The following is a 23,506-nucleotide window of genomic DNA, read 5'->3' on the forward strand; positions in this document are numbered from 1 at the left end:
TGCGGATTTCACGGACTGGAACATGACAAGATTGGTGATGAAATTCACCACTGTATCCATAACACTAGCTGTATTTGCCACATATACATTGAAACATGCAGTGAAATGTGCTGTTTTACATCAAATAAAATTAACGAGGATTGTGCTGGCAGCGTGCGAGTGTTGCCATGCTTCCTGTGCCAACATAGCATGCCCACAGCTTATTAATTCTCACTATAAAACTGGAGGTGGTGATCGCTTTAAACTCATCCGGCAGAAGGTAAAGGCAAACCAGTGCTATAATCTGCCAAGTACATGATTTCCCAACATGTCAGAGCAGTGTGGAGGGAAATCATCCGCCAACTGGAAATTCCAGACGATGATAAAACTGGAGCACCCAGAGGAAACTCATGTGGTCTTGGGGAGAACATTCAAACTCTTCTAGACAGCAGTACCTGATCTTACAGCCCACGCTCAACTTTTGGATGCATGAGTAAAACTGCGCTCAATGACCCCACCCCTAGCACGTGCTTTACAAAGAAGCAGTAATTTCTTGTGTGCTTCACTGACATGGACAACTTACAAAGGTAGCTCAAAGTACTGGGGAGCTCCTAGCAATGTTGCCTCTGTAAAATCTTCCAAATCCACTGAGACAGTGGATGAACCGATGTCACCACCCCTCAAAAAAACTACTTTTTCCATATTGATGCTCTTATTACCTTCAATAGGTTCTGATGTCCTTTCCACATTGTCTGTCTGACAACTGACTCTAAACTCCTTAAACTGTAAGAGGGGTGATTGATAAGTTCACGGCCTAAGGTAGAAGAAGTCAATTTTAGAAAACCTAGCACATTTATTTTTCGACATAGTCCCCTCCTACATTTACACACTTAGTCCAGCAGTCGTGGAGCATACGGATCTTGGACCTCCAGAAAGTGTCCACAGCATGGGTGATTGATAAGTTCGTGGCCTAAAGTAGAAGGAGATGAGTTATACAGCTCTCGTTACATGAACTCTTTAAGTGATTATGCAGAAAGTTTGAAGTTAATAACTCATCTCCTTCCACCTTAGGCCACGAATTTATCAGTCACCTCTGATGAGTTATTAACTTCAAACATTCTGCATAATCACTCAAAGAGTTGAACTGCATGTTTACGTAACGAGAGCTGTATAACTCATCTCCTTCTATCTTAGGCCACGAACTTATCAATCACCCCTGCTGTGGACACTTTCTGGAGGTCCAAGATCTGTATGCTCCATGACTGTTGGGCTAAGTGTGTAAATGTAGGAGGGGACTATGTTGAAAAATAAATATGCTAGGTTTTCTAAAATTGACTCCCTCTACCTTAGGCCACAAACTTATCAATCACCCCTCGTATGATCTCTAAGGGAGGCCACATGAATGCCAACAGAGTATTCTGCAATCCAAAAACTGTGCCTTTTCTTTCAGCCAATGTCTCATCTGAGGCACTATCTGTGGATTCTGTACTGGACACATTGGCATCTCATAACATAAAGGACCAGAGGGAACAAATTGTCAAAGACGAGAGTAGTTATCTAGTACAGATTGAGTGCCCCTTGTCCAAAATGCTTGGATGATATAATAAGATAGTTTGGATCACTATCGTTTCCATCGCTGAATTTATGTGCTACCAGTAAGCAGTCTTACATTTGGTCGCTGGTTTAATAAATGGTTATAGAGGCACAAGAGAGTGTGCAGAGAAGATTTATAAAGATCATATCAGAAAATTGAAGAGACTGGTCTTTTTTTTGACAGAAGAAGGTTGAGGAGTAATCTTACACAGGTACTGGCTTCGTCATGACAGCTTGGACTAGAACATAACAAGGATGATGTAGTTGAAGGTGGGGACTAGAGGAGAATGAAGAACATGACTGAAGAGAAGTAATATGCCATAATCATAAGTAAAATTACTAGCTGTCATGTTGCACATAAATTGGAACTCCATATCCGATGAGACTAAACAGCTAGTCATCAGTGCATAAATATTTGATTAGAGCATTTATACAAACTCCCTACTTTATAATTTACTGCCAACAATGTCTGGCTTTGCAGAATGAAGATTATAAAATCTCTTGTATAACTTTTTGCAGCTGATTCTCAATGTACCTGATTTCACATTGGGGGTTTTGATGCAGCTTTCTGGCACGAGTAAGTTTCACTAAATAAGGAAATTCATCTCGTTTTGCACTTGTCAAGTTCAAGCTAAGTTCTGCCTACAAGTTACCACCGATTACAAAGAACTCCTTAATGCATTATTTTATAGCTCATTGCTATAGTTAAAACTGCATTTATCTTTTTGTTTCTCAGAAGAATTTCAAGATGATTTGCTTTGATTTCTGTTTTTTATCCCTTCAGATAATTGTTCTATTTGTAACACAGTTTATTGATTGCAAAATAATAAATATCTTAACTAGTACCTAAAAAGAAGAGGGCATTCTTTTTTTCAACTCTTGTACTGCTTGTAATAAAATGGAAAATAATTTCTTTGTGTACTATTTGCACCATTAAAGGCTTTGTTAACACTCTGTATTTCCTTTGCAGGTCTTGAGTGTGCATTAAATGTATGGTTCAGATGATAGTCTTTCTGTGTATGTTAAGTTGGAAGCTCATCTTTTTTTCGAGAGATTTGATCAAAAACTTGATTGATTCAGAATATGTGGTCACATTGCTATTTACAAACAGCATGTTTCTTGCATTATAAGGTATGCCATTTAAAAAGGTACTTTGCTGTAAAGTGCTTCTGGATGTTCTGTGGTTGTGATAGGGGTGTATGTCTTCTTGCTTTCTTCTTCAACACCTCTTCCTCAATGTGTTATCAGTGATGGTTGCCCACCAGAACCTGACTTCCTGTTGTCAAGTATTGAAGCAATTAGTTTTCATATAGCCACATCCTTCCAGGCACCTGCTAGTCATGAACACCAGTCTGCTGTTTATTTCCCCAGAAAGCAAAAGGTTCAGCGCACTTCATAATGCGACGGAGATATTAATGGGATACAGCACGGAATAATTGTTTGGTTCAAGAGCTCACAGAATGAAGTCTGAGATACCAATGGCTTTGCAGCAATATTGTAGGATAATTGAATGAGAAAGAATCTCATTTCTTTAATATAAACATATTTTCAATCACAAGATTGTCATCCATGATGTTTAAATCCATTTTACAAAAAAATTCTAATTACCTTCATTCAGTTGCAGTGCCTTTGATAGTTAAGTTCAATAGCAGGTTGCTGGTGTTATGCTGCCATTGCCTATGTGCCCTGCACCTGGTGTATTATTTAAGGGTCCCATGAAAGGGAAATGTATTCTCCTTCTATCCACCTGCTCATCTCTGTTCACCTGCAGGACTGTTTTGCCTCTAGCCTGGCCCCTTATTTCCTTATTTCCTTATTACCAACGTCTTTCACATTACAATATCTTTTTTTTTTGGCGTCTGGTCTCTTTTGGAACTTTTAAAATACCATCTCTGTCTCTTCCTAAGGTGCACTTTAATGTTCTGAATGTTTGCAACATTTCCGTTTGTATTTCAGATTTCCACCATGTGCAGTCGGCGGACCTTAATAATTTTCTGAAAAAGCACATTTAATGCTTTTCCGACTCTTACACGCAGTTGAATGCAACGGGTATGGCTGGAAGCAAAGTTGACTGATGCAGCTTTTTGCTAACTATACAAAACAGTGCATGAATAATAATGTCAGTTTAATATTAATGTTCATTTATAGATGTAGCTGATAATTAGTTCTGCCAACAAATAGTTACCAGTCTTTGTATGAGATAGGCAAGTAAGAATATATTCCTGTGTTGTCTTTAAAAGATCCCGCTGGTAAGAAGAAATTATTTAACTAGAGATAGCGGAGCCAACCCCCGTACTCTTCGGCTCTTTTAACATGGATTGGAGCCAACTGTTACATTCCTTCGGCTGTTTCAAATGGCACTCAAAACGCGCTCGGGTTGGCTGCACAGCGTCAGTCGACTGCACATTGTGAGTGATCGTTCTTGCTGGCATCTTTGAAAACAAGTCACAACAAATCACCATACAATATTCTTCCAATTTCAGCCTCCGACCAAGGGTTATCGTACTCGGTGGGGCTACATTTTGTCTTTGTAAAATTAGAAAAGTTCAACTTTTCTCATATTTAGCATTTAATTTCTTACGCGGTTTTCCCGAAGTCACATTTGCAAAGAGAAAGGAACAACTTTGGTAGCATTCATCTGAAAGCACCTTTAAAAAGATAAGGGCTCACTTCTGGATTTAAAAAAAAGAATATTATCTTTGATGGAACTGTTTTCCTTTTGACACGTCAGTAATACAAGAGTTGACACACTGGGCAGTCTTCCACTGCGGACGCCAATTGCCCCACTTACTGCGGGAGCAACACTATTACAATGTGGAGTAAACAACTCATTTTTCTACTTCTGGTCGAACTGGTGTGGCTTTTGGATGTTACTAAAGCAGGGTGCTCGGAATCTCAACAGTGCTGCAAAGGCAGGGACCACGGGTGCAGCAGCTCAGGTTGGAGAATGGATCGAGTTTACGGGACTTGCTACTGCGACGAAGCGTGTGAAAGCACTGGCGACTGCTGTTATGATTACATCCTGACCTGTCCAGGTAAAAGGGAATTCAGCAGGGCCGGGCGTTCCACAAACTGTGAATCGCGTTTTGTGATCCTTTATCTGAAAGGGATCATTGTTTCCTGGTTTAGATTTAGGTATGTGAATAATGTTGGTTCGTTCGCTTAGTAGGAAAGAGCAAAGATACCGGAAAAAAAATAGAAAGAGAAATGCAGGGTTTTTGAAATTACTTAAACTTAATATACTTCTCTGCTTCTGATGTTTGCACGTAACTTATTTTGGAAGTGTGACAATGTCTGTTCATTGCAGTTTAAAGCAGATACTTAGTTTGAGTGAATCAGAAAAGGTTTGTGCAGTTTTCTTTTAGGCGAGGAGGAACGCATACTCAGTTTTAATGTAACGTTGAAATGCAATTTCCACATTGCGATTCATTCCGTGCACAAGGAGTTTAAGTAAACTTCTTCCGGAGAATATGGAGTTTTGCCACTTATCTGCTGCATTCTTCACCAAATTGTGAGTCCAGCTCCACTAACCCATTTATTTGTGCACATTACCACTTTTCTAATCTCATACTAACAATAAAACGACTACAAATCCGTACCTACAAGTGGAAATAATTAATAATCCATGAACTTACTTGAGGAGTTATTATCTTGATTTTTAAAAATTGTTTATTAAACTTTTATATAAATGACTATAAATAACTCTTTATTATGTACCTCCTGTACCTAATGAAGTGGCTACTGAGGTGTATGTTTCTTCATTTGCTGTAGCCCATCCATCTGTCTCAAGGTTTGTTTTATTATTGTGCCTTTAGCACACCACTATTGGTTGGGGTCAGTTATTATCCAAGACTGATTCAGGATTCAATTTAAAAGTAATATACAAAGTTATAGTTTTGCAACAGTCTAGACAGCCATTCATCTATAGTGACCTCTTTAGTTCAATTTCAAGTTTAATGTTTAAATTCAAGATTACAAGCCTGGAGGTGCCCAGGATTGAACCTGGGACCTCAACAGATTCAGGTTTATGGGTGTCAACATATCAGAGGATCCATCTTGGGCTCAACATCAGAGGATCGGGTTCATTATCACTGACACGTGTCAGAAATTTGTTAATTTCTCACAGCAGCACTGTGCAAGATGTTAAAAATTACTATAAGTTACAATAAAAATAAATAAATAGTGCACATGAGGAAAAGTGAGGTAGTTTTTATGAACCTTTCAAAAATCTGATGGCAGAGGGGAAGAAGCTGTTCCTAAAATGCTTAGTGTGTGCCTTTAGGGTCCTGTACCTCCTCAGTGATGTTAGTAATGAGAAGAGGGCATGTTCCAGATGGTAGGGATCCGTAATGATAGATACCTTTTCCTTGAGACACTGTCTTTTGAAGATGTTCTTGACGCAGGGGAGGCTTGTGTGCATGATGGAGCTGGCTGAGTTTACAACTCTCTACCGCCTCTTTCGTTCCTATGTGTTGGAGCCTCCAAACCAGGTGGTTTTGCAGTCAGAGTGCTCTGCACTGTACATCTGTAGAAATCTGCCAGTCTTTGGTGACAGACCAAATCTCTTCAAGTGCCTAATGAAACTTAGCTGCCAGTGTGCCTTCTTCATGATTGCATTGATATGTCGCGCCCAGGATGGATCTTCAGAGATGTTGACACCCAGGAATTGGATGCTGTGCACCCATATTGGTGCAAGTTGCAAGTATCTTTGGAACGTCACCAAAGATTCTTGCAACTTCCTCCAAATGTATGGTGAAGAGCTCTCATGATGTGCGCTAGCAATGTCAGAACCCATGTGTGGAGGAAAGACAGTCTCCAATGTAGAGACAGCAACCAAAGTTTATTGTGAGCAGCCAGCCTCAGGGTTATTGTAGAGCCCATTCCTTCTTGCATCTGTGGATGGGAATTACCATTCACTAGAAGTTCAACTGAAGGAGACCATAAATATTGTAGATGCAAGAGGAGGCCAGTGGCTGGTTACACTGTGGGGAGTGACTCATCAGTTGACACTTTAAAGCGTTATCATCATCTATGAAACTTATGAGACAATGGAATACTTGAAGAAGTATTGTGGCAGACTGACCTCTATTTTCTGGCCACTCTCAGACACCTCCTCTTACTTGCCCCTTGAAAGGGATCCCACTCCAGAACATTAGGCCATTGTCTCCTGCACCATCACCAACCTCATCAGTCTGTAGATCTCCCATCCACTTACCACGCTCTGCTTGTTTCTACCTCCTACCCAAGAACTACAAACCAGACTGTCCGGAGAGGCCCGTTATTTCTGCCTACTCCTGTCCCATTGAACTCATGTCTACATACCTCGACTCGATTCTTGCTTCAGTCTCCTCCCACCTACATCCACGGTACTTCACATACTCTCAATCTCCTCAACAACTGTCAATTCCCTGGCCCTTACCACGTCATTTTCACCATGGATGTCTAGTCCCTATAAACATCTATCCCCCATCAAGAAGGCCTTAAAGCTCTCTGCTTCCTTCTCAACAAAAGATCCAACCAGTTCCCCTCCGCCACCACCCTCCTCCATCTGGCAGAACTGGTCCTCACCCTCAACAATTTCTCCTTTGGCTCTTCCCATGTTTTGCAAACCCAAGTGGTAGCCATGGGCACCTGCATGCCTGCCTTTTTGTTGGCTACATTGAAGAGTCCATGTTCCAAGCCTTGATAACTGCATCTGTGCTGCTTCATGTGACCTCCTCTACGTTGGTGAGACCCGACATAAATTAGGGGACTGCTTTGTTAAACACCTCTATTTCTATTTGCCAAAAGTAGAATTCCCTAGTGGTCAACCATTTCAATTCCTGTCCCCATTCTCTTTCTGACATGTCGGTCTGTAGCCTCCTCTTCTACCATATGATGTGGACTACAAATTATAACGTGAAATTGGAAGTGCATACCAAAAGAGAAATGTTACAATAGTCATGAGGGATTTCAATATACAGGTAGATTTGGAAAATCAGATTGGTGCTGGATCCCGAGAGGGGGAAACTCTGGAATGCTTATGCGATGGCATTTTAAAGCAGCTCATGGTTGAGCCCACTAAGCCATAGTCAGCAAGGCTTCCTCAAGGGAAAACCTTGCCTGACAAATCTGTTGGAATTCTTTGAAGAAAAAACAAGCAAGATAGACAAGAGGATTGTTGATGTTGTGTGTTTGGATTTTCAGGTGGCCTTTGATGAAGTGTCACACATGAGGCTGCTTAACAAGCCTTGAGGTCATGATACTACAAGAAAGTTCCCAGCATGAATGCAGTAGTGACTGCTTGGCAGGAGGCAAAGAGATAGAAATAAAGGGAGCCTTTTCTGGCTGGCTGCCAGTGTCTTGTGGTGTTCCACAGTGGTTTGTGTTGCGACTGCTTTTTACGTTATATGTCAGTGATTTGGATGATGGAACTGATGGCTTTGTTGCAAAGCTTGCAGATGATAGAGGAGGGGCAGGTATTTTTAAGGAATTAGAGAGGCTACAGAAGGACTTAGTCAGATTAGGGGAATGGGCAAAGAAGTGGTAGATGGAATATAGTGTTGAGAAGTGAATGGTCATGAGCTTTGGTAGAAGAAATAAAAGGATAGACTATTTTCTTAATGGAGATAAATTTCAAAAATCTGAGGTGCAAAGGGAGTTGAGAGTCCTTGTGCAGGATCCCTCAAGGTTAATTTGCAAGTTGAGTCAGTGGCAAGGAGCGCAAATGCAATGTTAGCATTCATTTCAAGAGGACTAGAATATATAAGCAAGGATGTAATGTTGAGGCTTTATAAAGCACTGGTGAAGCCTCACTTTGAGTATTGTGAGCAGTTTTGGAACCCTTATCTTATAAATGATGTGCTGTCATTGGACAGGGTTCAAAAGAGGTTCATGAAAATAATTTCAGGATTGAACGGCTTGTCATATGAAGAATGTTTGATGGCTCTGGGCCTGTATTCACTAGAATTAAGAAGAATGAGGAATGACCTGATTGAAACCTTTTGAATGGTGAAAGGCCTTGATAGAGGATGCTTCCTGTGATTGGAGAGTCTAGGACCAGAGGACACAGCCTCAGAAGAGAGGTGCATCCTTTTAGAATGGAGGTGAGGAAGAATTTCTTTAGCCAGAGAGTGGTGAAACTGTGGAATTTGTTGCCACAGGCTCCTGTGGAGGCCAAGTCTTTATGAATATTTAAGGCAGAGGTTGACAAATTCTTGATTGGTCAGGGCATGAAGGGATATGGGGAGACGGCGGGAGACTGGGGCTGAGAGGAATAATGGTTCAGCCATGATGAAATGGTGGAGCAATGGGTCAAATGGCTTAATTATGTTTCTGTATCTTACGATCTTATGATGAAGACACTCTAAGGGTGGAGGAGCAATACTAATTATTCCATCTAGGTAGCCTCTAACATGATGGCAATACCATTGATTTTCAGTTTATGGTAACTTCTTTCCCTTTTTTTTCTTTTCCCCTCCTCCTTCCCTCTTCTTCTATTCCCCACACTGGCCTCTTACCTCTTTTCCTCACCTGCCTACCACCTTCTCCCCCTTCTTCGATGGTCCACTGCCCTCTCTTATCAGAATCCTTCTTCTTCAGCCCTTTACCTTTCCCATCCACCTGGCCTCACCCGTCACCTTCTAGCTTTTCTCCTCCACCTTTCTATTCTGGTGGCTTCGCCCATCCTTTCCAGTCCCAATGAAGGGTCTCAACCTGAAACATCGACTGTTTATTCATTTCCATAGATGCTGCCTGACCCGCTGAGTTCCTCCAGCATTTTGTGTGTAATACTCTGGATTTCCAGCATCGGTGGAATCTCTTGTGTTTGCAATGGAAAACACTCCACTTTTGGATTTGTGCAGCTCCAACAAGACCCAGGAAGATCAACACCAAATTGGGATAATGTGGTGTGTTTCACTGGAATCACTCCATGTCCCTCTACTGGCAAGGTTGTAGTGTAGGAACACTGACTGTGCAGATCTTTGCCTTGGCTTCTTACACAGTACCTTCTGAACAGCAACCCAGAAGGACAAGCATTGCAGGTATATGAGAAGGTCACCAGCTGAAAGTTCCCTTCCAAGTTTCAAACCATTCATATAAATAACTATTTACTGTTTTGAATCCTGAAATTGACAAACATTATGTGAGTATCATCACTCCATGAATTGTAGTTTTTTAAAAGTTGACTATCGTTTTTTCAAGGGAAATTAGGAATAGTGAATAAATGCTGGCCTTGTTAGAGATGTCTTCCTCCCATAAATCTATTACAAATTAACAGAAAATATGTAAAAAACAATGAAAATGTGACTCAAATTTGGCATCAACCTCCTTTAACCATCCCTTTTTCTAAACCTCTCATTTTTCTCTGATAGGACTGAACACAGAAATTCATTTATATCGTAGTTTCCTCTGGGCACTGTCTGCCCAGTGCTTGTTATTTTCTAAGTTTTAATTTTTATTTATGTTCAGTTACACATTGGCACTTGAGTCTTAGAACATTCCAAATAAAAAATAATTGCAATCCATTAATACATTATATACCACCTTATTTGATTCACTGGTAACATGAGAGATTTTTATCTTAAATTGGACTGCTAAACCAGACTGGGTACTTAGTACGCATGTAGTACACGTCACAAATTTGGCCTGGGTCTTCCATGCAGACGACACTGGGTTCCATGTATGTGCAGTGGAGCAAACAGCACATAATGCACATGTTGTTATCATACTGTATGTAATATTCCCATGCATTTACATTCTGAACCAGACTTTCACTGCAGAACAGGAGCCCGCCTGTTTCAACTTTAGTTAATAGAGACTGCACCCTTCAAAATATGTTGCTATCATCTTCCAGGCTCTTATAAATAATTTCTTTGTAGTTTGCTACTAATACTTACAAAATGCTGGGGGAGCACAGCATGTCAGAGAACACCATGGAAATGAATAAACAGTTGACATCTCGGCCCGGAACGTCAAATGTTTATTCATTTCTATAGACGCCGCCTGGCCCAGCATTTTATGTGTGTTGCTTTGGTTTCCTGCATATGCAGACTTTCTCGTGTTTATGATTTAATCCTAATACTTCTCATTTCCCTCACAATTCCCTATGTCCTCATAATTGTAATTCCCATGTTCAGCTAAGATTCCTGAAAACTGATCAGGTATCATATTAAGTAACACCAACAAAATGCTGGAGGAACTCCGATATCCTTCTGACTACCTGACCCTTGATAATGTGTCTCCCAAACCTTAACCAAACTATCTTCTGGAGAAGCATAAATTGATATGGTAATTCTTTTGCTGGATCCCCACATTCTGTTTGTCCTGCTCATTATTTGTAACATTTTCTGCTTTGATTTTCATTCAGCCTAACCAAATTTTCCAGAATCGATGTTATTTGTTGGTTAACAAGTTGTATTTTACCAGAAACGATCAAGATGATTTTAAGCAACACATACAAAATGCTGGAGGAACTCAGCAGGCCAGGCAGCATCTATGGGGAATAAAAGCAAAGTATGGATTTCGGCCCGAAACATCAAACATACTCTTTTCCATAGATGCTGCCTGGCCTGTGGAGTTCTTCCAGCATTTTGTTTGTGTTGCTTGGATTTCCAGAATCTGCAGATTTTCTTTTGTTTGTAAGATGATTTCAAAGACCTTTGCTATTATGATAGATACATTTATTAAATTATAACTTGCATGTATAGGTTTTGAGTTTTCAAATATATGAATTCCAATCTCTAAAATCTCCCAATTAAAAAAATCTTAAAGATATGGCCTCGTGAACCCAGGTGAAGAATTATGTGTCTTTTCCAACAGATTTTAATGGGCAGATTGATGTGAGTATTGCATTTTGGATCACTTAGCAAAAATCATTTGTGAAGCAGTTGGTCATGTCCACCATGGCCTATGCAGATTCTGTTGAATTGAAGCCAAGATCATTTCATAGAGAACTTTTTGTTTCTTGTATTGGAGCAACCAATTTGAATAACAGTTCTTTGACTTCAGAATGTATGTTGCTTGCAGTCTCTCAAGAATGGCCTGTATGATCTTAAACATTTTGGAAGTGTTTTATGACAATTAAAATGCATCTTAAACTTTGTGTTGTTTCTAAAAGTTCCAAGTTTCACAATAAATTTATTATCAAAGCACGTTTATTTTACTATGTACTACCCAGAGATTCAGTTTCCTGTGAGCATTACATGAAATAAAAGAAATACTATAGAATTGATGAAGAACACAATTTTTCTATTTTAAGAGTAAGGAATCTTTTTGCGTTATGATCCTTAACTGAAGACTTCAATTTCAGAAAAATATATTTTTTTCTGATAGAAGTATAAAGAAAGATGATCATTATGGGCTATGTCATATGATGTGGGTGATCATGGTCTTCCATCTGTCTTTAATCTGAGAAGTCCTTCAAAACTTTTGTCTGTCCATCCCTCGATGTAACTCATGAATGTCAACTGCAAACATGTAGTAGGGGAACAATTCTTAAAAACAAACACTCAGCAGATCTGGCAACATCTCTGCAAAAAAAAAAAAAAACAAGCAAACGAGAACATCTTCCAGATAAGTTCCATTTTTCAACAGATAATTTCATCAATAGTTTATCATAATCATAAGCCTTTCCTCATTCTATCAGTTATGTTTCTTATATTTTATCCAGCCCTCCTTCACTGTGTCAGCAATTTGAAATTAATATTTTCTCTTTCACAGATATGAAACGTTATCCATGTTTCTCTTTCCACAGATAATGCCTGATCTGCAGAATGTTCCCAGCATTTTCAGATTTGTTTAAAATTTCAAGCAAATCCAGTCTGTGATACATCGTAGAAATATTTTAATATTCTATGAGAAGGATATCACAACCAAAAACAGATGGAAACTGAGAAAAAATTCACAATATTTAACTAACACAACTCAACATTGCATTGATTAATTTAGTTCATAATTCTATAATTCAAATAGACAATGGAAATCTAAATACAATTTATTCATGTACAGTAGATATTGACTTGACACCAAGTTAGAATGCTGACTCTTCATTGCTGCTTTCTCCACACCACTGTCCTGTCGACTCTTCATTGATACATTCTCACACCACTGTCCTATCAACTCTTCATTGATACATCCTCACACCACTGTCCTATTGACTCTTCATTGCTGCATTCTCACACCACTGTCCTGTCGACTCTTCATTGATACATTCTCACACCATTGTCCTATCAACTCTTCATTGCTGCTTTCTCCACACCACTGTCCTATCAACTCTTCATTGATACATTCTCACACCACTGTCCTGTCGACTCTTCATTGATACATTCTCACACCACTGTCCTGTCGACTCTTCATTGATACATTCTCACACCACTGTCCTATCAACTCTTCATTGTTGCATTCTCACACCACTGTCCTGTCAACTCTTCATTGATACATCCTCACACCACTGTCCTATCCACTCTTCACTGATACATCCTCACACCACTGTCCTATCCACTCTTCACTGATACATCCTCACACCACTGTCCTGTCGACTCTTCACTGATACATCCTCACACCACTGTCCTATCAACTCTTCATTGATACATCCTCACACCACTGTCCTATCGACTCTTCATTGATACATCCTCACACCACTGTCCTATCGACTCTTCATTGATACATCCTCACACCACTGTCCTATCGACTCTTCTTTGCTGCATTCTCACACCACTGTCCTATCAACTCTTCATTGATACATCCTCACACCACTGTCCTGTTGACTCTTCATTGACACATCCTCACACCACTGTTCTGTCGACTCTTCATTGATACATTCTCACACCACTGTCCTGTCAACTCTTCATTGATACATCCTCACACCACTGTCCTATTGACTCTTCATTGATACATCCTCACACCACTGTCCTATCAACTCTTCATTGATACATTCTCACACCACTGTCCTATCGACTCTTCATTGATACATCCTCACACCACTGTCCTATCGACTCTTCATTGATACATCCTCACACCACTGTCCTATCGACTCTTCATTGATACATCCTCACACCACTGTCCTATCGACTCTTCTTTGCTGCATTCTCACACCACTGTCCTATCAACTCTTCATTGATACATCCTCACACCACTGTCCTGTTGACTCTTCATTGACACATCCTCACACCACTGTTCTGTCGACTCTTCATTGATACATTCTCACACCACTGTCCTGTCAACTCTTCATTGATACATCCTCACACCACTGTCCTATTGACTCTTCATTGATACATCCTCACACCACTGTCCTATCAACTCTTCATTGATACATTCTCACACCACTGTCCTATCAACTCTTCATTGATACATCCTCACACCACTGTCCTATCAACTCTTCATTGATACATCCTCACACCACTGTCCTATTGACTCTTCATTGATACATCCTCACACCACTGTCCTATCAACTCTTCATTGATACATCCTCACACCACTGTCCTATCGACTCTTCATTGATACATCCTCACACCACTGTCCTATCGACTCTTCATTGCTGCATTCTCACACCACTGTCCTATCAACTCTTCATTGATACATCCTCACACCACTGTCCTATTGACTCTTCATTGATACATCCTCACACCACTGTCCTATCAACTCTTCATTGATACATTCTCACACCACTGTCCTATTGACTCTTCATTGATACATCCTCACACCACTGTCCTATCAACTCTTCATTGATATATCCTCACACCATTGTCCTATCCACTCTTCACTGATACATCCTCACACCACTGTCCTGTCGACTCTTCATTGATACATCCTCACACCACTGTCCTATCCACTCTTCGCTTGATGCATTGGTATTTCCATAGCCCCACCTTCACTGGTACTCAGAAGCTCATTTTTTTTCTTTCTAATATGATTTAATCACTTCACCCAAAGAATCCAGTAACACAGAACATAGAAATCTACAGCATATTACAGGCCCTTCAGCCCACAATGTTGTACCTGTCATGTAACCTACTCTAGAAACTGCCTAGAATTTCCCTAGCACATAGCTTTATTTTTCTAAGCTCCGTGTACCTATCTAAGAGTCTGTTAAAAGACCCTATTGTATCCGCCTCCACCACCGCCGCCGGCAGTGCATTCCACACACCCACCACTCTCTGTGTGAAAAACTTACCATTTGCAACTACTTCCAAGCACCTTAAAACTATGCCCCTTCGTGTTAGCCATTCAGCCCTGGGAAAAAAGCCTCTGGCTATCCACATGATCAATGCCTCTCATCATCTTATACACCTTTATCAGGTCACCTCTCATCCTCCGTCACTCCAAGGAGAAAAGGCCAAGTTCACTCAACCTATTCTTATAAGGGATGCTCTCCAATCCAGGCAACATCCTTGTAAATCTCCTCTGCGCTCTTCCTATAGTATCCATATCCTTCGTGTAGTGATGTGACCAGAACTGAACATGGTACTCCAAGTGGGGTCTAAACTAAGGTCTCATATAGCTGTAACATTACCTCATGGCTCTTGAACTCAATCACATGGTTGATGAAGGACAACACATCATACACCTCAACAACACTGTCAACCTGTGCAGCATCTTTGAGTATCCTGTGGACATGGATTCCAAGATCTCTCTGATCCTCCACACTGGCAAGAGTCTTACCATTAATATTATATTCTGTCTTTAAATTTGACATACCAAAATTAACACTTATCTGGGTAGAACTCCATCTGCCATTTCTCTGCCCAATTCTGCATCCTATCGATGTCGAGTTGTAACCTCTGACAACCCTCCAGACTATCCACACACCCCCAATCTTTGTGTGATCAGCAAACTTACTAACCCACACTTCTACTTCCTCATCCAGGTCATTTATAAAAATCACAAAGAGGAGGGGTCCCAGAACAGATCCCTGCTGAACATCACTGGTCACTGTCCTCTATGCTGAATGCAGAATGCGAACCATCTACAACCTTCTGTGGGCCAGCCAATTCTGGATCCACAAAGCAAGGTCTCCTTGGATCCCACGCCTCATTACTTTCTGAATGAGCCTCACATGGGGAACCTTATTAAATGCCTTACTGAAATCCATATACACTACATCCACTGGTCTACCGTCATCAGTGTGTTTTGTTACATCCTCAAAGAATTCAATCAGGTTCATAAGGCATGACCTGCCCTTGACAAAGCCATGCTGACTATCCCTAATCAGATTATGTCTCTCCAAATGCTTATAAATCCTGCCTCTCAGGATCTTCTCCAACAACTTTCCCACTACTGAAGTAAGACTTGCTGGTCCATAATTTACTGGGTTACCTCTACTCCCTTTCTTGACCAAGGGAACAATGTTTGCAACCTTCCAATCCTCTGGTACTTCTCCCATCCCTATTGATGATGCAAAGATCATCACCAGAGGCTCAGCAATCTCCTCCCTCACTTCCCACAGTAGCCTGGGGTATATCTTGTCCGGACCCAGTGATTTATCTAACTTTATACCTTTCAAAAGCTCCAGCACAGCCTCTTTCTTAATGTCTATACACTCAAGCATTTCAGTCCACTGTAAGTCATCCCCACAATTGTCAAGGTCCTTTTCACTAATGAATTCTGAAGCAAAGTATTCATTAAATACCTCTGCTACCTCCTCCAACTCCATGCACATGTTTCCACTCTCACTCCTGATTGGGTCCTATTCTCACACGGCTCATCCTCTTGCTCTTCACATACTTGTAGGATGCCTTGGGGTTTTCCTCTATCCTGCTCACCAAGGCTTTCTCAGGGCCCTTCTTGCTCACCTGGTTTCATGCTTGAGCTCTTTCCTGGCACCCTTGTAATTTTCTAGAGCTCTAACAGTACCTAGTTTCTTGAACCTTTTGTAATCTTGGTTCTTTTACCCTACCATCCTTTCCCTGCCTCAATGGAACATACCAATGCAGAACGCCATGCAAGTCTTTCCTGAACATTTGCCATACTTTTGCTGTGCATTTCCCCGAAAACATCTGCTCCCAATTTATGTTCCCAAGTCCCTGCCTAATAGCATTATATTTCCCCCCTACCCGTTAAATGTTTTCCCAAATTGCCTGCACCTATCCCTCTCCAGCACCATGGTAAAGGAGACAGAGTTGTGATCACTACCTACAAAATACTCTCCTACCTAGAGATCTGTCACCTGACCAGATTCATTTCCCAATACCAGATCAAGTGCAGCCTCTCCTCTAGTTGGCTAATCTACATATATTGCGCAGGCAAACCTTCCTGAACACACCTAACAAAGTCCATCCCATCTAAACCCCTTGCTCTAAGGAGATGCCAGTTAATATTAGGAAAGTTAAAATCACCCACACAACAACCCTATTATTATTGCACCATTCCAGAATCTGCCTCCCTATCTGCCCCTTGATGTCTCTGTTACTATTGGAAGGTCTATAAAAAACACCCAGTAGAGTTATTGCCCCCTTCCTGTTTCTGACTTCCACCCACACTGACTCAGTAGACAATCCCTCCATGACTTCCTCCTTTTCTGCAGCCGAGACACTATCCCTGATTAGCAGTGCCACTCCCCCACCTCTTTTGCTTCCCTCCCTGTCCTTTTTGAAATATCTAAAGCTCGGCACACTCACCAGCCATTCCTGCCCCTGAGATATCCAAGTCTCTGTAGTGGTAACAACATCATAGTTCCACATATTGATCCATGCTCTAAGTTTATCGGCCTTGTTTATGATACTCCTTGCATTAAAATAGACACATCTCAAGCTATCTGGGTGAGTGCTTCTTTGCTCTATCACCTGCCTGTCCTTCCTCATAAAACCCCTGCAAGCTGTCACTACTTGTGCACCAACTGCCCCATCCTCTGCCTCTTCACTTTGGTTCCCACCCCCCTGCAAATCTAGCTTAAACCCTCCCCACTGCAAATCTAGCTTATATCCTCCCCAACAGCATTAGCAAACCTCCCTCTCAGGATATTGGTTCCTCTCCAGTTCAAGTGCAACCTGTCCCACTTGTGCAGAAATGGTTTCAATGATCCAGGAACTTGAAACCCTGCCCCCTGCACCATCTCCACAGCCACTCATTCATCTATATTACCTTCCTGTTCTGACCTTCCTTAGCTCATAGCAGCGGGAGTAATCCAGAGATTACCACCTTGGAGGTCCTGCTCTTCAGCCTCCTTGCTAACTCCCTAAACTAACTGCGCAGGACCTCTACCTCTCTCCTACCAATGTCATTGATACCAACATGAACCACGACCTCTGGCTGCTCACCCTCCCGTGCAACTGCTCAGAGACATTAGAGCGGTTGGGTTGATTCTCAAATACAGTTTCATTGCCTTTAGGCTATGAATAGCTTACCATAGAAATTAGGAAGACATATCAGATATGTCAGTTCAGACGTGTTTGCTCATGATCTCCTCTTGTGCCACGATGAGGCCACCCTCAGGTTAGAGGAGTTACTCCTCGTATTCTGTCTGGATAGTCTCCAACCAAATGGCATGAATATTGATTACTCCTTCTGGTTATAAAATTTCTCCCCTTCCCCTCTTCTTCTATTCCCTACTTTGTCCTCATACCTCTTCTCATCTGCCTATCACCTCCCCCTGTGTCCCCTGCTCATTCCTTTCTCCTACGGTCCAGTCTGCTCTCCAGTCCTGTCGCTTTCTTATCCACCTGGCTTCACTTATCACCTTCAAGCTGTCCTCCTTGCCCTCCCACCATCTTTTTTGTTCCGGTATCTTCCTCCTCCTTTTCCAGTCCTGAAGCAGTGTCTTGTCCTGAAACATCAACTGTTTATTCGCTTCCATAGATGCTGCCTGACCTGCTGAGTTCCTCCAGCACTTTGTGTGTGTGGATTTGGATTTCCTGCAGCTGTAGATTTTCTCGTATTTAAGATTCAAACCCTCAACATTTGGATAGAATATTCTTTGTTTAAGACCTTAATATGAAGATTGGTGAAAACACTTCGTAGGAAAATTAGACATGAACGATTGTAATTATAGTTAATAAAAATTTCACATTTCTTTTTCATGACACTTGGTTCATTTCCTACAATTTCCATTATTTATTCTGATCAATAGTTGCACTGTCTGTATAAATGATTGTATTTTTTCCATAAAGATCAATGAAATAAAATACCCAAGTGTGATATTACATGAAAGCAACAAGCTTTAATTAAGGAAAATCCATAGGAGTTTGTGCATAAAGCAAACCTACCAGCTACTGGTGTCAGTATATAGCAGATGTTTTATAAAGACTTATAAAGGAGTACAACAATTCAATGAATGTATTGTGACCTTCAGCTACTGGGTAGTTCATAGTTGTAAAATTGACTGTGGAATTCTAAATTACCAATGATATATTATTTACAATTTTCTTTCATAGTGTAATAGATTTGATAGCAGTAATAAGCGTTGCATTTCGATGACTTTTATTTTCTAGTAATCATGGTGGAAAATTTACTGACCATTTTTCTTTAAACTTGCAAAGTGAGAAAATAATTCTGTCCCTGGAGAAGTTTGGCAAGTTTATTTATAGCGTATGATGCATATTATTAAATGTTCATACTGCTGCTAACCAGCACTGGATCCCTTCCTAATTCCCTCTGAAATCCACATGAAACCAGATTTATATCTTAAAACATACTTAATATTTCAGGATGAAGATTCTCCGATTAAGATGATTCTGAGGAAGGGTCTTTGACCTGAAATGTCAAAAAGTGCCAGACATATCTCTCTCTTTCCATGGAGGCTGCCTAACTTGCTGAGTGTTTCCAGCTTTTTCTGTTTTCAAGAGTAAGAAACATATATGTTGAAGATAACCCACTGTGATATTTAACTGCTTCTGAGTAATTATAGAAATAAGACATCTGTGATGCCAATGAGTAAAGTGTAGTTATTCCTTACAAATGACCGTTCAGCTGAAAGACTGAAGTTGCTCTCAAAGTAAGAGTGCTGCTGCTGAAGGTTTAAGTTGACATCACCTGGAGTGTGGTAATATGAAATTTAACAGAGGGAGAAGTTCCAGTGTTGAAATCAATCTCGTTATAAACAGTTTCACACTACATTCTAAAGTCCTCACTGCAGAAGAGTAACAACAATCTAGGATAACATGTGGAACTTTGTTCCCTTGATTTCAGCTAGTCGGTGTGTTGTGAGTGAATGGAGCCAGTGGAGTGGCTGCGCTGAGCAATGCGTGCCGAGCGTCCGGATTCGGCGGCGCCACGTCGAACAGGAACCTCAGAATAATGGAGACCCCTGTCCTCCTCTGGAAGAACGAGCAGGCTGCCTGGAGTACACGGATTACCAGGGCACCCACTGTGGGCATTCTCATGGTACTGATCTGAAAGTGTTCCTATTGATATTTACAACCCTTATTTGAATTCATCTCCTCTTAGTGAGGAATTCTTTTTGAACTCTTCATGTTATCTTTTTTTTTTGCTTGCTAAATTGAAGCATAGCAGTATTAGGGTAAGAAAACAATCTTTCCTGTCCTCCCTGTGTTATGATCTGTCACTCTTAAATTTGTTCATTCATATTTTAATTATAGAAATATGTTCAGTGTATAATGAGCCTCATAATTTATTTTAAAACATGCTAAATTGTAACAATCTTTTTTTTTTCATTTTTACACCAATTATTCTATGTCTTCCAGTCATCTGGCAATTGATGCTAAACTCTGTCCACTGCATGAGCTCATCACATGGGATGCTTAGAGTTGGCAGAGACAAGACAGCATTGTTCCATTAGTCAGGGTTGGATTTGTATCTGGATCTCCACTGTGAAAGGATAGTGGTTTAACTCAGTGTGATGCAACATAATTATTTTCTTTGAAATGTGATTGTCACATCTAATCCTGAGAACAATTATTACTGCATAGACTCTTTCTATTATAACTTTGCATAAATGAGCATGAAGCTGTAATGTTACCATGAATAATGTTTGGTGAACAGATATTCATTTGAATACTTGACGATAGATATTAATATTCAGAGAACTCTGATGATAGTCACAAAAGATAACCGTCTTCTTCAATGCTATTCTATTCCAGAATGCAGAATTAGCCACCGTGATGATAACATAGGTTTTATAAGAGCTATGACTGAATGTTAGCATTAAGTTATTCATGATGAATAAGGTGTTTCCATTTTATGATGCCTTTTACATCCTATAATCTTCTCGATCAGAGAATTAATTTTGAAACATGATAATATAGGAAACTGGAGCAGCTATAATAATAAGCGAAAAAAACATATCTGTGATCAGCTGATAAACCTATCTGTCTATATTTGACATTATCTTATTCTACTCAATATTTTGTTTTACTGCCCTAGAACCTGCTTTTATAAGCACTGCAGAGTACAAAAATGAGAGAAGACAGCACACTTTGTTTGGGGATGAAAAGATGCCTGGGTGAGTAACAATTAATACCAGGTTGATCCTCTGAACAGACTTGACTGCATATCAGCAGCATACTGTATGTCTTCGTGTTCTTAATCTGAATAGTTGTTAAAGTCTGCACTAAATGGGTTAAAATTAGAAGCAATATTTGTAATTTGGACTGTGAATAATTAGTGCTTTTTTGACCAGAAGTTTCTTCTTGAAACTTTAACATTTCTCTTTTTTGTTAGCAGTTTAAGTTGCTGTGGATTTTCAGCTTTTTTTTAAACTTTAAACCATTATTTTTAATAAAAAATAACAAATACATACAAGGAGCGGGGATTAATGCAAGTATAGAGCAGCAGAAGGCTTGCTAATATAATAAATGCATAGCAACTGAGTTAAAAAAAAGTCAGGGAGGGACACAGAAAAAGCAAGATTCATTTATGGCTCTGTACAAAGAAATTCCTTTATCATTAGAGTGACTGGAATTTGCCAGTAATATAGCCAGACTCTTGTAAATAAAAAAAAGGCTTGTATTAAACTTTGAAAAGTGCAAATTCAGGTTTTTAATATGTTGTTTGCCTCGGGATTTTGTCAACTTTGACCATGATAGTGAAAGTAAACAGTGAAGATGGACCAGGGGATACATTTTTCAACAAGTCAGGTCTGCCTCCCGGCAACAGTCAACTTATGGCATTGTGCCAGAGGAGGCCCCTGCTGCTGTATCATCCCGTTCTTCTGAGCAACTTATGGTAAAGAGGGCATGGACAACATGGGAACCAGTAAATATTAGCAAACTTTTTAAAGGTGATTAGCAAATGTTCTTTGGAAGCATAGTGATCTGACGAGACGCAATCGGAAGATCTTTCAGTTAAGCTGGCTAACTTGTGGGCTACCAGTTTATTGATTACTATTCTCCATTTCCATTTTTCTTTTTATCAAATTCCAACATAAGCCCTACTTATGGAAAACATGTCACTTTGTCAGGAACAGTGTCACAAACAATCCACAGAGTTTCTCTCTGAATTTAGTGGAAAGGAAAATAAGTGATTTTAACTTGGGTGATTCATTGGGTTTGCAAAGAGAGGGTCAAGCCTAAAGAACCTGATAGAAATTTTAGAAAAGGTTCACAAAGTAGTGGACAGGGAAACATCTTTGGGTGTTAATTACATTGATTCATAGAAGATAATTGATAAAGTCACCTCAAAGAAAGTGTTATGGATATCAGTAAATAAGAAGTAAGAGGCTTTCTATTTTGGACCTAAGTACTTTCTAACTGATGAAATATCCGAAACAGTGGAAGTTGTTTCTGTGCTGAATGAATCTGTGAATGGAGTTCCAAAGATATCTGAGCTAAATGAGCTCTTGTCAAGGATGAAAGCTGATATATACAGTACATTGCAGTTCTCTCTACCTGGCAGAGTATATGAAACAGTCGACGATGAAATAGAGCAGGGAGAGCCCTAGAGGCAGGAGCAAGCATTTCTGTTAATGGAGTCAATAGTGGTGGTAAATTGACTCCATTTGAATTGTTGGTAAATAGTAACATTCTACTGAGTGGCACTTAAGAGGAAAGAAGAAAAGGACCTTGCATTTGAGCATTCCCTTTTACAGTTTTGGGTCTTAGTTTAGAGGTCTGCAGTCGATGAAATATTTTTTGAAGTCTGCTTGTTGCTTTAATGTAGGTAAATTGTGTGCATATTCCCACATACATGGTTGCTCTTCTACCTGTGGATAGTGTAAGCGAGTGGCTGTGTATGGTTGTGAGACATTGAAGATTTTTGTACAGACACAGCGGAAGCAAACATTATTGGCGAAGTCCTATTGACTTCTGTGAAGAGGTAGTGGACAAGGACACTGCGAGGAAGTTTGATGATGGGGCATCCCTAGATTAGAATAGTTACGGACGTGGTGCAAAGGGTTGGAGAGGAGATAATGGGGACAGTTACAGAAAATAAACAGTACGGAATCTGGAGTGGTCTCAGATGACACCTTAAGTTGGGGGATTGGATGGAGGGAGCAGGAGTGTTGACTACACTTCTGTGGGGTAGTGCATTGGTGTTCAAGTCTGGAGCGAGCTTTTAATGTAAGGACTCAAATAAATCCCTCTGCAACAACCCTGCCTACACAATGTCCACATTTTGAAATTCTGTGCACATTCATATGCCTATCTGAGAGCCTGTTAAGAATCTCTGTTGTATTTGCCTCCACTATCCCCGGTGAGAGAGTATTCCAGACAGCCACCTCTCTGTGTGAAAAAACACTTGCCCGGCACATCTCCTGGAACGTTACTCTCTCTTCTTAAATGCATGCCCTCTAGTTTTAGGCATTTTGACCCTGAGGAAAAGATACCGACTGTCTGTCCATGCCTCTTAATCTTATAAACTTCTATCAGATCTCCCCTCAGCCTCTGCCACTCCAGAGAAAACAACCCAAGTTTGACAAACCTCTCATTTTGGCACATGCCCTTGAATCCGGGCAGCATCCTGGTGAGCCTCTTCTGTACCCTCCCTAAAGCCTTGGCATCCTTCCTACAATAGGCTACCAGAACTGAATACAGCACTGCAGATGCAGTCTATCTAGAATTTC

General features: G+C 40.4%; 1 protein-coding gene across 1 annotated transcript in view; it reads left to right on the top strand.

Moving 5' to 3' along the window:
- Positions 1-3,992: 3,992 nt before the first annotated feature.
- Positions 3,993-23,506, top strand: part of LOC140725271 (somatomedin-B and thrombospondin type-1 domain-containing protein) — a 30,960-nt gene continuing 11,446 nt past the window's right edge. The window contains exons 1-3 of the mRNA XM_073040534.1: positions 3,993-4,607; positions 19,675-19,869; positions 20,869-20,947. Of these exons, the coding sequence (XP_072896635.1) occupies positions 4,385-4,607; positions 19,675-19,869; positions 20,869-20,947 (497 nt within the window). The 5' untranslated portion in view covers positions 3,993-4,384. The remainder of the gene's footprint in view (positions 4,608-19,674; positions 19,870-20,868; positions 20,948-23,506) is intronic.

This window comes from Hemitrygon akajei, chromosome 1 (assembly GCF_048418815.1).
Source record: "Hemitrygon akajei chromosome 1, sHemAka1.3, whole genome shotgun sequence".
Lineage (NCBI taxonomy): Eukaryota > Metazoa > Chordata > Chondrichthyes > Myliobatiformes > Dasyatidae > Hemitrygon > Hemitrygon akajei.